The 13,815-nt window shown below is 36.5% G+C and overlaps 1 protein-coding gene across 3 annotated transcripts in view; it reads left to right on the forward strand.

Annotated features, from left to right (window-relative positions):
* The window catches only part of LOC134527109 (chondroitin sulfate proteoglycan 4), a 530,625-nt gene that overhangs the window by 432,030 nt on the left and 84,780 nt on the right, over nucleotides 1-13,815 (forward strand). For all 3 annotated transcript variants that reach the window (XM_063359458.1, XM_063359459.1, XM_063359460.1), the window contains 2 exons: nucleotides 847-1,062; nucleotides 3,543-3,800. In XM_063359458.1, coding sequence (XP_063215528.1) covers nucleotides 847-1,062; nucleotides 3,543-3,800 — 474 coding nt within the window. The remainder of the gene's footprint in view (nucleotides 1-846; nucleotides 1,063-3,542; nucleotides 3,801-13,815) is intronic.

Raw genomic sequence — 13,815 nt, forward strand, 5'->3', positions numbered from 1 at the left:
AATTTATTAATTTCAGTTACTTATTAAACAATAATAAAAATAATTGTATGTAATTATACATACAAGAACATAACCTCACTTAAATAAATTTATAAGTTTTATAAACACAATTTATAACACTAATATTCACAATAAATAAATGTGTTTAATTAATTGGACCAGTCTCTAAAGTATAAGATTTAAGAGCACGTATATAGTTTTTAGTTGCGTGTAGCTTTTTTTTTGTACGTAGCTGTTTTTTCATCCTGTGCAAATTTCATTGCATGGTGAGCGTGCCTTGTAAAAATTTACTTTCATTATTTTCTTTGTATCACACCTTAAGAAGTATAACTTCATAAAATATTTCTTTAAAGAATAGGTAGTCAAATTATAACTGAAATTTGACCTGAAGAGATTTTTCGATAATTTCAGAAGCCACTGTAAAAAATGTACCAGATCCAGCTCATAAAAGTCATTTGTAGGACATCAAACTTGACAGAATTTACATAACTTACTTCTGTGCTGTTCAGAGCCATCCATACACTGGGCTCTGGTGCTGATACCATTTGAGTTAGGCCATGCAACTTTTGCAGAGCTTCCTTTAAGACATCTGAAAGCATTCTGCCAAAGTTTAAACAAAATTGAAGATGGGTTAGTTTTAAAAATGTGGTGAATTATCATGGACTCACCCATATGTATATTTTAATTAAAATAGACACATACCATCTGAATATTGTAACATAATATAAATCATAATTTTTATAACTTATTTTAGTTAATGCAATAATCATAAGGAAGGACTTAAGTTGAATGGATGACATTGCAAAAGGTTTTCAGCTTGCGTGTCCACTGTTTCCGTTGAGGCAGGGCTGCCTGAGGAAGCTGGAGGTTGATGGCCGTCGTGTTGGCATCCCTGACGCCAAGGTGACCCAGGGCATTGTTCCCAACTGCGTGTGGGAGTTCCCGTGCATGGAGGACCCATGCGTTCCTGGTGCCAAGTGTGCACAGCAAGGCGTGGACTCATTCCGATGTGAATGCGAACAGCCGCTGTGTATAAAGCCGGACTACACTAATGCTTACAAGGTGACTCCACAGAGTGTTGCAGGTACCCTGTCCGCTGACCGAACCTCCCGTCTGTACAGAAATATTTTTTTAATATCTGTGTATCTTTGCTGTACAAAAGTTTACATTCAACTAACCTAACAATTTTTATTTATTTTTTTTAAAATGGAATTTGAGAACAGCATTTGCATGTAATTGGTTGTGAATTGAAGGGGTATTTTCCTTCTTTTGCAATTTATAAAAGACTAAAATATTAAATTTTCTTGTATGAAAATTTAAAAAAAATATTATTTCATAATAAAGGCAATTTTTTTTCCAGCTTTTAGACCTGCAGTCGGGTGCAGTGGTCATAATAATGACGTTAAATTTTCCGAAACTCGTATAGTGTAATATTTCCCAGAATTTATTTCTGTGTGACGTGTTGTCTTTTTAACTTGTTTCAGAAAGTAACTGTTTTTTCCTCATTATACTTGCCCTTCCCACTACTCCCTATAAAGAGGCTTTATTGATATAGTGTACAATGCAGTCAGATCGGGTTCACTCCAAGGCCACAAATCTCTATATCTTGCATCCAAATTCTCATAATGTGTAAGATTAAAACCCTTTGCAGGATTATCTAGCCAAGAAGTTTTAAATCAATGACAGTCTTGTGCAAATATCATAAGCTATAAAACTGAGATCACATGGGAAAAATTAAATCAGAAGATAAAAACAAGTGCCACTGCACAATTTCATTACTGTAGCACAATTAATGAATTTAATAAACATATATTTTTGCTTATTTGTAGACATGGAGGTCTTTAGCGTCAGGGCCTTCAAGAGGGTTATGGGGGCAAAACTTTCAGGCTCATGAGCACCAGGGTTTCAGATTGAGATAGAACATTTTTTTTAATGGGTTAGGGTAGGAAAAAATGATGCTAATAGATTTCATCTGAAACCTCACAAAATATGTGACACTTGCAGATCACCTTTACAGTTATTGTCTGTTATGTTTACAGTATTTACAATTTTTTTTTGTAAATTGTGGGGTTTGGAAATTTGTAGGTATATAAAATAATGTGGAGGGGGACAGACAAAATTATTTGCCCCTAAGCTCTAAGCTTCTTTCAACGGCTTTGATTAGAAGTGGCAGTAATTATTCTGTATCATGTATCTAAGTTTATCCTTTTATGCTGATGGCACGTTCCTGTATACATTGATTGGTATACAATGCTTGCTGTTTTAATTTAGTATGTCGAAAGATCCTGTACGTAACAAAAGCTCAAATATCACAACACAAACCAATTTGTCTGGACTTTTGGAAATTGTTTCTTTCATATACATTTTACGTTCATAATTCATTATATCATGAGTTTTGGTTATTTATTTTGTTGTGACTAGGATCTTTTGACGTACCAAATAAAAACAGCAAGCATCATGTACTACATGATCATGCCATCAAGATAAAGGGATAAACTTGGTTACACGATACGAAACATTTACTAAATTTCCTCCAGTGCTATCGAGAGAAATTAAAGTCTCGGTTACAAATAATTGTGTAGCGTTCACTTCCCATTATATAATGTACAACTTAACAAACTCCATATAGTAAAAAAAAAATCTAAAAACTTGTTAACATTAGTATAGACATAACTGTAAATGTTATCTTCGTATAATGCATTTTTATAAGGTTTCCTATTTATTCTATTAAAAATCTTGAGGCTCAACCAAGCCCCTCTGAGGACTGGATTCTGGGTATTTCCTTCCCCACATCCACGTCTTTCCCCTACGATGGCCCTAATGACAGGTGAAATGGTGGGGTGGAGCAAAGAAGAAATATTGCAGTGGAGGAAACATGAGTGCCCAGGAAACATCCCATCCCCCCCCCTCCTACCATGAAATGTTCATTGCTGGTGAGAACACTTGATTCGACACTGCGGCCACAGCTGCAATACAAATCAAGTGATGTTTGGATGACAGCCGAGAGACTAGCTATCTCCTCCCAGGCATTGACGTAATGAGAGTGTAGTTTAGGCATTTTACAATCTCCCCCCACAGTATGTAGGTGAAGGAACATCACTACCTCCAGTCCTGGACAGAGGTGACTTATTGGTGATACAATGGACTCACATTCCAGAGGACCTGAGTTCAAATCTCGGTCCAGTCATCTCAGTTATGGTTTCCCTCAGTTTCTAGAAATTACTCTAATGAATAACTGATGTTGCTTCTTACTATTTACGACTATGTCCTATTATTTCATTGATATTCCTAAAAATGGGTTGTGTGTTACTGTATCTAATAATCTTGCTGATGATGAGATTTTCAAAATGTTCCTGTCTTCAGATCTGGAAGGAAATTTTTCAAAGTGAAAAATCCCTAACCTCGCCAATATTTGCACATGGGACTGTAGCTCAATTGCTAGGTGCTCCAATCACTGATCCCATTGAAACTTAAATTTAAGACTTTAAGTTTGCTGCCTCAAAGAGTTTTGCCTGACAGCACGAAGTGTAACATGATGGCAGCTCGTGCCAAAGGTGTTCTCGAAGCCCACACTGGCCGTGGACCTGGAGATACTGTCGCTGACGCCCCTGCGGGTGGCAGAGGGAGGAGACGCTGTCATCACCATGGGCAACATCGACGTGGTGCTGGACTACCCCAAGTACGGGCTGCGCGACTCGGGCCTGCTCTTCGCCTTGGCAGCCGCCCCGCAGCATGGCCAGCTGGCAGCTCCCGCCGGCCCCCACCCGACCTTCACCCTGCTGGACCTCGCCAAGGACAAGGTACGGCGAGCACCAGCGAGCACCACATCCAGACCACTGAGAACCACAGTGTTCCATCCAAGAAAGTCTAACACACTTTTGAAACCAACTCTTTAAATCATTCTTACCGGTTTTCTGTGGAATTTGCAGGGCAATATATCCCCCCCCCCCCCCCCCCCCAAACCCCATCCAAAATCATAAAAAATCTATAATTCTCACTAACAAAAGGAAAACATTTGAAAGCAAACAGCATGCAACTGCCCAGAATAAAATCTGTGTATATGCTCCTCTTGGTGTCATGTTATCTCTCAAATTCAATAGTTTTCAGAAGTTATACTGATGGTCCTTATGTTCTTTTCACACTGTTGCCCTGTAAACATGTGTTTGTATACAACACTGTGTAGTTGTCAGTCAGTTTTTATATACAAACATTGTATCTTGTTTTGCAAGTAATATTTTTGGGAAATGGGTACCACTGGTAATGCTATTGATAAATTTAAAAATTGATACAAGTTACTTGAGTTAGACAGTTCAGTTTTGTCTAGGTAGATCTATTGACAATAATTGTTGCATAGTATGTAATTTTTTAGATTTATTTGACTAGATACAGTGAAACCTCGTTTATATTATCCCGCTTATTACGAACGACTCGTTAATATTACCTATTACTATTTCCCCGTGAAATATGCCCATTAAACACAATGAAGATTTGTTTGGTTAATACGAAATTCTCGTTATTATGTATAGCGAACAATAACAATTCCCTTCCGTATAAACAAACAGTCATGTTTACCGTTTAATACGAACCAAAGATTACCACAAAGATACGGCCCCGCCTGAGTGTCCGAAGTGTGTTTTTAACTCTTATGTTTTCAAAATCACTCGTTGGTGTGTTCGATATGTTCAGAAATCACTCGCGTTTGTACAATATTCGATATATCGAACTTCACGTGGGATTGTATTTACGTTCGATTTTGTACTTCCTTTGTATACATGAATCTGTGCCGGACCAATAAAATCAAAATATATATTACGCCTAACCCGTTTAATATTTGTGTACGTTGTAATGAAAGTTTAAGTGAATTATCTCGTGAGAATTTTATTGAACTTTAGAATTTGTACGTACACACATAAAAATGGAGGCAAAACGTAAACGCAAGGAAATTTCATTGAAGACGAAAATTAAGATAATAAATTCAGTTTGTCAGGGTGAAAAAACTAAAACAGAACTTTCTGAAGAGTTTGGTATATCAAAATCAACCTTAAGTACAATTCTAAAGCAAGCAGATAAAATAGAAGAAGCGGTCAGGAAAGGTAGTAATCAAACTAAGAAAAGGATGCGCGTCGGTAAACATTCCGAATTAGAGGTCAAACTGTTGGAGTGGTTTCATCAGATGCGCGCCGCCAGAGTTTTAATTTCCGGGCCTATTATCCAAGAAAAGGCTGATCAGCTGGCACTGCGACTCAGAATTGATGATTTCCATTGCAGCAACGGATGGCTTCAACGCTTCAAAGATAGGCATAATTTGGCCACAAAAACCATTTGTGTCGAATCTGCTGCTGTCGACCAAACAGCGAGTGACTGGCTTCAGTCAGTACAGACCATCGTAAGTAAATTTTCACCACATGATGTGTTTAATATGGATGAAACAGGGCTTTTTTACAATCTGTTGCCCAATAAAACTCTAACCGTAAAAGGTGAAAACTGCCATGGCGGTAAACACAGTAAAGTTTGTCTTACAGTGTTACTATGTTGTAATCAAGATGGCAGTACTAAACTTCGACCCTTGGTTATTGGCAAGTCTGCCAAGCCAAAATGTTTCAAAGATGTTGCAGCAAAAAACCTGCCAGTAGTTTACGAGGCAAACAGTAAGGCTTGGGTCACCACAAAAATTTTACAGTTGTGGTTGTTAAAATTGGACAGGAAAATGGCGACTCTAAATCGCAAAATTTTGTTATTGTTGGAAAACTGTGCTGCACATACTGCTCATGGTATGAAGTTGGAAAACATTACCTTACTCTTCTTGCTACCAAATACAACAAGTGTGACACAAATACTCGACCAAGGTATAATACAGTGCTTCAAAAGAAACTACAGACAGCGCTTGGTGAAATACCTTATCAGGCAGTGTGAAAAAGGAAAGACTGAGCTTCCTATATGGTCAGTTTTGGATGCTATCTGCAGTATAGCCATGTCGTGGGACAGCATCAGCCAAAAGACAATTGTGCATTGCTTTGCATAAAGTGGTTTTGGCCAGCAAACTGTTGAAGAACTTGACTGTGATCAACCTTTAGAAGATTGGCAAGAGTTAAAAGAACATGTGCAAGTTGATAATGACTTCAATGAGTTTGTTCATATTGATGACAGTGTGTACACCAGTGCAAGATTAACTGCAGAAGATCTTGTTGGTTCACGAGGATTACAGGAAAAACCAAGGGCTGACGCTGTACAGTCACTTTGTGAGGGTGGTACAAGTCAGGATAATGATGGTGATGACGACAATGGTGATGTAGTGCATAAACTTCCAAGCAAAAGTGACACAATCAGTGCTTTGCGTACACTGGAAAATGTACTTGCTGCAAGTGATGTGCCAATTGACTTGATTGCAGGATTTGAGAAGATATGTTCTGCTGTAAATGATATTTACAGAGATAAGTGTGTCCAGAAAAAAATTAATAATTTTTTTAAATATATCTTGCATACTTTGCATAAGAATTGCTATACACTCAACAGCAATTAACTGTACGGTAAATGTTAATCATTTTTGTCAAAACTTTGGAAACATATTAAATAAGAATACATACATACGTATATGTATACTAATTATCAGTCTGTTATAGTGTATTTTATTAAAACTATTAAAATTGCTTCTAAGTGTATTTTGTTAGTGTGCATGTCCATATCTGGCTTCTATTACAATAATAATATTCCACATTTTTAGTGCTCTGACATGTAGGAATTCAATATTTCTTATCGAGTTCTTATTCTACCTATTGGCTCAAGAACCTCATTTATATGAACCTCGTTATTACAAACTGAAATATTTTACTCCCCTTCAGGTTTGTATTAATGAGGTTTCACTGTATTACTTTCTAAGTATAGAAATAAGAATAATGATAAAATTATATTTCTAAGTATAGAAATAAGAAAAATGAGAAAGGATGTCATCACTCATCACCTCCGGCTAGCTCAAATTAGGTGATGAGTGGAACATACAGGTTGTAGGTCACGAAGAAAGAAGAAATTTATACACAATGTTCGCTGTTTTACCTGTTTTTTTCTTATTCATGTAAAAACCACACTATATTCTGTATAACAGTGCACACACAAAAAAAAAACTAAACTGTACGTCCAGAAAAGAATAAAACACGAGCCATCGCCCGACCAAGGCCTGCTCGGCCCGCAGCCCGAATAACGACCGCTCGGCACGGTGTTCGGACAATGACTAACTTTACAGCCTTCCTTCCTTTTGTGTGGGCAGTGTCCTGGGCTCGCTGAGGTAATTCTCAGCCAATCACGGCGCATAGCAACAGAAGCTCCTAGGAAATTTTTACTTCTGTTCCCACGACGCAGCGATTTTGTCTCTTTCTCACACTCCCGTGACCTTGACTGACATGCCTAGCATGTGAAACAAAGCCTCAGTTGTGGAAAAAACGAAGGAGAATCATGTCAGCACGCCTTCCCACACAAAGAAGCCAGCAAAAAAAAAATTTCTTTAAAAATAAACTTGTGAATTTTAAAAATAAAAACAATAAACCCGGTGATTCACTTTATGTCTATGAAAATGAAAAAAATCTTTACATGTTTTGAAATCCTAACTTGAAATATGACAAAAAATTTATAACAAACAATTATTGCTGGATTGCATGAGGATGGCTGTAATCTGGGTTGTTACATTCCCCCTCCAACTTCTCAGTTAAAACCAAAAGCCAAAGCTTTTCACTGAGAAGTTACAAAAGCACAACAAAAAATTATCAAAATCTGTCCAAACCTAACCTCTGAAGTTCCTATATACATCATAAAACATTTCAATGCACTTAAATAACAATTCTTACAAAAGTGGGTGACACCCAAAATTTATCTTCCTTGCCACTTAGGAAAAAAACTCCAAACTCACAAATTCTACTTTAAACTGTCCTGGGATTACTCAACTTGCTCAAATAAATTTAAAATTAATCTGTAAATAACTTACAACAAACAACAAGTTGACACAATTCTACAGTCATGGCATGACAAACACTTCATTAAGATACAGTCATATGCTTCTCTTCTTCAAAAACAAATCACCGTATTGGTCCGAAAATAGGCCGACCTTTTTTGCCAGTTTTGTCAACCTTGAAATCTAGAGTAGTCCTATAATGGGGCACTAGCCAAAATAGTATAATTAAACACATACATTTCAAGGAGAATCACTTATGGCATAAAATGTTATCATATATACAATTCATTGACCTAAAATTACGCCGTAGTTACGTGGAATTAGTAATTTTTCCAACTTATAAATTTAGTAAACACACTTAACCTTAATAACGTATCATATTATAAGTTAAGTACACAGATGTGGTCACTTGTTGCACATAGCTTTTAAAAGCTCGGTCTCGTTATTTTTGAACTGTATTTAACAGGCTACGGTAATTTTATTTGCTTGTAAAATGTGATATTTACAGTAAACAATTAGTAAAAACAGCAATTTTGCCGTAAGGTTATTTACCGTATTTAACACATTTTGTCAGTTCAATAAATACTACAGTAGAACCCTGATTTAACGAAGTGCTATGGTTACCGAAAATGTTTACTCTAAATCGATGTTTCGTTAAATCCGATTTTCCTATTTTCAATGACCCCCGCACTCATAATCGCGTCCCTACAGTTTCCATATCGTAGACAGGGTCAACGCTGATATCTTGTGCTGCCGTGCTATCTCAGACTTCGTCAACTTTACATCTTCAACGTCTTTTAATCTCGCTCGTACGGCCCCCGGTTCGTACGTACACCTCGGTCGTACATACAGATTTTCAGAAACCGTGAAAAATGAGGCATAAAATAAAAGTTTAAAAATATGTAAAGTGTAAGAAATACGTTAAAGTGTATTAAAATACAGTCGCAACCTGCAGCGTTTATAACAAATACAAGCTACATACACATTGCGTCACAGTAAAAAATAAAAAATAAAAAAATTGGCCGCAAATTAATGGAAAATTTCCGTCAATAGCGCGCCGTACGCGGAGAAAGGTCATTGTACTCGGTCAGCTGCTGTTACGGCGCGGCGTAGCCGCCGGCTGACTCTCTTTGTCCGCTGAGCTGCGCAGCACTTGTAAAAAACGTATTCCAAAAACTAAACACCGCGCACAAAGCTCTTACTGAGAATAATAGAGCTGTAGCAAACCGTATGTATTCGGTACCGAGTAACAGGTGCGCCATCTAGTAACGAGTAATGAAACGTTACACACGGCTGCATCTCGTTACTCACATTTTTCATATGTTTTACGCATGCGCGCGCATATTCGATGAATTTGCGTTACAAAGAACGATGTTTGTTTATTAAGTAAAGTATAATTTGGAAATTCGTCGTCAAAGTTTTTTACTGTTTATTAAAGGTATTGTGTGTGTAGACAAAGTTTGAGATTGGAACAGAAACAACGTAAGAAAGTATTGTTTACAAATTAGAAATATGTTTTTATTATCGCGTAATTTCACGTTTTTTTGTTCTTATCTTAAAAGAGATAGTATAAAAAAAGCCGCTCTAATGAGATTTAATTGTTTCTTGGTTAACAAAAACTGTTAATTATCAAATATTGTTAATTGTTTATATTCTATTTATTATTATTTACGCGACGTCATACTGTACGCGTACGCAATACGACTTGATTCGTTGCTGCAACATAACATAGCATGTTATGCGGTATCAGAAGTAATGAGTAATGTAACGTGATACGATAGTAACGAGTACTAATTGTTATAGTAACGAATACATACGGGGACACTTTTTTTCGTTACTTTTACACCTCTAGAGAATAATGATAATGGCGTATTGGTGTGACGTGGTCACAGGTTGAAAAAACCTGGAGGATGGGAAAGGAAATATTTGGAAACGTGTGATTATTGGCTAGCACTGTTACTATGCGGGCGTGTTTGGAAGATAACGTGGTGAGTCAAGCCAGGCATAGAAGAGGGGGAGGGGGATGCGGACAAAGAAACCCTTCATGACGTCATGTGTCGCGGACAGTCTATCTATCCAGGCGCGCGCAATGGCACGCACCTACGCAATTCAGTTACAGCGCCCGCAGTTTTTAAGCTATTTGAACAACTTTTTTATTTTTTTCGTATTTGGACAGATGATGCAAAGGCACATATTAATATATAGTACCTCCATTCTATTACTGACACCACAAAGTGTAATTTTTAATAAGATTCCATTACTATTTACTTTAATTTTTTGGAAATCTATATTATTATTTTAATAAATTGGTGTTTTTTTTAATGGTTCCTGAAAACCTTTACGTTAAATCGCTGTTTTCGTTAAATCCGTGTTCACAAAATTGGGGTTCTACTGTAACTTAGTTGAAGTGTTACTGTGGTAATATGCTGCTGATAATCATTTTAGTTAGTTAAAATTTATTTTTTTCTGATTTTGAGTGTGCTGTAGAAGGGGTCGACCTATTTTCGGACCAATACGGTACATGAACACATGGCATGACCTTCCTTAGGCTTCAAACTATATCTCCCCTTTCAGCAGCAGCACATTATCTTAACTTTGATGAGGGGTGGGAGCAACGAAGGAGAAGGGATGCACCATTGCAAAAAAAAAAACATCGGACTCCATGCCGGAAACATATTTAAAATTAACCTCCTGGCCCCCCAGCTGCCTCACAAACCACACTACACAAAACACATTTGCTGCTTATTTAAGGCAATACAAAAAATTCACCTAAACTCTGGCAATCATGAACAAACTGCTTTAATAGCTTCAAAACTCGACGACTAGTTTTCATTAACGTATAGCGTTACATTTCATACCTATAATATAGGAGGTTGACACCCTGTCATTTAATCCAAAACAAACATTTATCATTTCACATGTGTGGCACTTTAATTTAAAACCTTAAACCTTTTTAAAATTGTGTCATTTTTCCAAAAACAGAATTCATAAAAAATTCCATTTAAATCTTTCCCATGCCATAACATAGCATTAAAAAACAAAACATTAATAAAGTGCAATGAAATTATCACAATGTAAAGCATTTCTTCAAATAAAATTTAGTACCAGTCTACTCAAAAGAATTTATACATATATTATCATTGTTATTTCAAAACAACAGAAAAACATTCACATTTTAAATACTAGTTACTTATCTTTAAAATTTATGCATACAGCATTCCTTTTCTTTAAAAACCTTGTGGAAATGATATTATGCATCTTAAAAAATTGCTGCCATAAATCTTATGTAGGCCTATACATTCCTATATTATATAATAACAAATCTTCAAAAAATGCAAAAACCCTATAAAATACCAAACATTATAAAAATGTACATAATTCTAAGTATCAAAAAAAAAAATTCTGAAAACATTATAAAAATGGCAAAAATGTAATAATATATAAAATGGCAAAAAATTTAAAATTAAAAAAAAAAAACACTAAACACAACAAAACGATATTTGACTCCACCCCTCCATCTAGGCAGTGGGCCAAACAAGTCTACACACACAGTTTCCAGATTTTGCATCACCCCTTTACATTTACCATTCATTAGTTTTGTCTGTGTACATAAACAACTGTTTGCAATTTTGGCAATAGTTCGGTATACACAAAACCTCTGAAAATTTTGCACAGTTTTTCTCACTCCATAGTATCCTGATTCCACATACATCAGTGTGCAAATTTCAGTTCGTAAACTTTTAGGTACACACAACCCACATTTTGGCAAATCACTGTTTATGTCTTGAAAAAGATGTCCTTTTATCAAAAAATGTCCTTTTCTTACTTCTCTGCAATCTGCAGAACTCAATTCCTTGATTACATCCTCAGCAATCTCATCCTTAAGTTTATCCGAGAACACTTTCATTTCAGTCTCTACTTCTGTCATTTGTTTACACAAACTCCTCTTCCTATGTCCATTACCTCTTATTTTACTAAATTTTGTCTCCACATGGTCCAAACATTCCTGTTTACCTCGTCTCGGAACTTTTCACATTTATTCCCAATGTTTACGTGTTCATGTACATAATGCCCAATAAATTCAATATTTTCTTTTAGCAATATTATTTCCCTTTCACAAGTTTCTACATTAGTTTGTTCCTTTTCCTCTTGTGATTCACAGATCTCAACCTTTGATGCACATGTGGAAATTTTATTGTTAACATTAACCTGCTCATGTTTAATTTCAGTTCTCACTTTTGCCAAGTCCCGTCGGATTTCCTGTTGCATGCACTCCATTTTGTGTTGCCCCTGTGCAATTTGATTTCCTAAATCTCTTTTCAGTTCTGCCTGAACTTGTGACATTTGTTCTATTGCAATTAATATTTGCAACATCTGTTCGGACCCCCCCATAACCTCACTTTGAATATGCCCTGCAGGATGTTCCATTCTGACAGACATTTCCTGGGGTCCTGGCAAATCCTGGTTTATAAATTTTGTGTTTAAATTTAGTTGGTTTTACACTTCACTGAAACAACAAAAAAAATTTTTTCCCTAACCAGTGTTACAAAAAAAAAAAGTTTCAAAATTACAACCTTAGTTCACTTGCTGTGTTTGGTGCACTGTCCCACGTAGTCCCGCGATGCGACGATCTAGAAGTTCTGCGATGTGACAATCTCGGAAGTTCTGCGGTGTGATAATCTGGAAGTCCCGCGTAGTTCCGCGATGTGACAATCTCGAAATTCTGTGATGTCCCGCGATGCGACGATCTCAAAGTTTTGTGCACTTGACACCCCTGGGTCTCACAGCATCGGTCTCTCATGGTTTTCACGACATGTAAACAAAGCACTAGTTGAAATAGTCCGGGGGTAAACAGCACAGCTGATGATTGATGGATGCGTACATACTTTGAAATTCTTGACGTATTATTTTGAAAAACGAAAGAAAATTTGTAGGGGTGTGCGGGATCCCGACACTTCGGGAAAAAAGTCGGGAAAATAGGCTTCCCGAAATGCCGGGCGGGAATTTTATTACTCCCGAATTTTTCGGGAAATTGTTTAAAAATTTACAAATTTACTAATCATGTGAAAATGTTTACTAATCATGTGAAAATGTTTTCTATCAATTCAAACTGTTTTTACAACAATATTTTTTATGGATTCGTACATTTTTGAAGAGTTTCCGTACTATTTAAACGCAAAACATCTATTAAACGTATGCCGATCGTAGCGACAGCTGTGGTGTGCAGTGAATGATGATAATCGTTTACAGATATCTAATTTGAATATAAAAAACGTACATGGAGTACCTTAAATATTGTATGCGTTCATAAATATATTTCTTCAAGGGTACAAATTTGCAAGATACGTGAATAGTCAGTTATATAACGTTATTGCCGTCACCATTGAATACTTAACCTAAAACCACTGTGTGTCCTTAGACTCAAACAAAACACATGCGCAATCCAACCTTTTCGCCAAAGATATAAGTAATACTAGACTTGCGTTACATACATAACGAAGCGTAACCGTTCTCATTACTTGATAGCAGTGGCGATGTAGAGAACTGTATTGACACTTTGAAAAATATGAAATCACGTAGTTTTACACCACTGCTCACGAGTATCTAAACATCTATGATTTTGCTTTGGTAGAAAAAAAAAGTTGTTTACTGTTTAGTTTGGCGGGCTTTGTCGGCTGACGTTACGTTATTAAGGCTTGTGCAAAGTATCTGTTCCTATTTTCGATGCCGTTGTATATTAAAACAAACTAGCAGCCTACAAATAATGGATTTCGCAACCGATCAGCTTGTTACTTGTAAACCTAAAAGTGTTTGGAAGTATTTTGGACGTCTGACAGACAGTAAATCCCTGGCAAAGTGTCTCGTGTGAAAAAATT

Source organism: Bacillus rossius, chromosome 1 (genome assembly GCF_032445375.1).
Source record: "Bacillus rossius redtenbacheri isolate Brsri chromosome 1, Brsri_v3, whole genome shotgun sequence".
In the NCBI taxonomy this organism is placed as follows: domain Eukaryota; kingdom Metazoa; phylum Arthropoda; class Insecta; order Phasmatodea; family Bacillidae; genus Bacillus; species Bacillus rossius.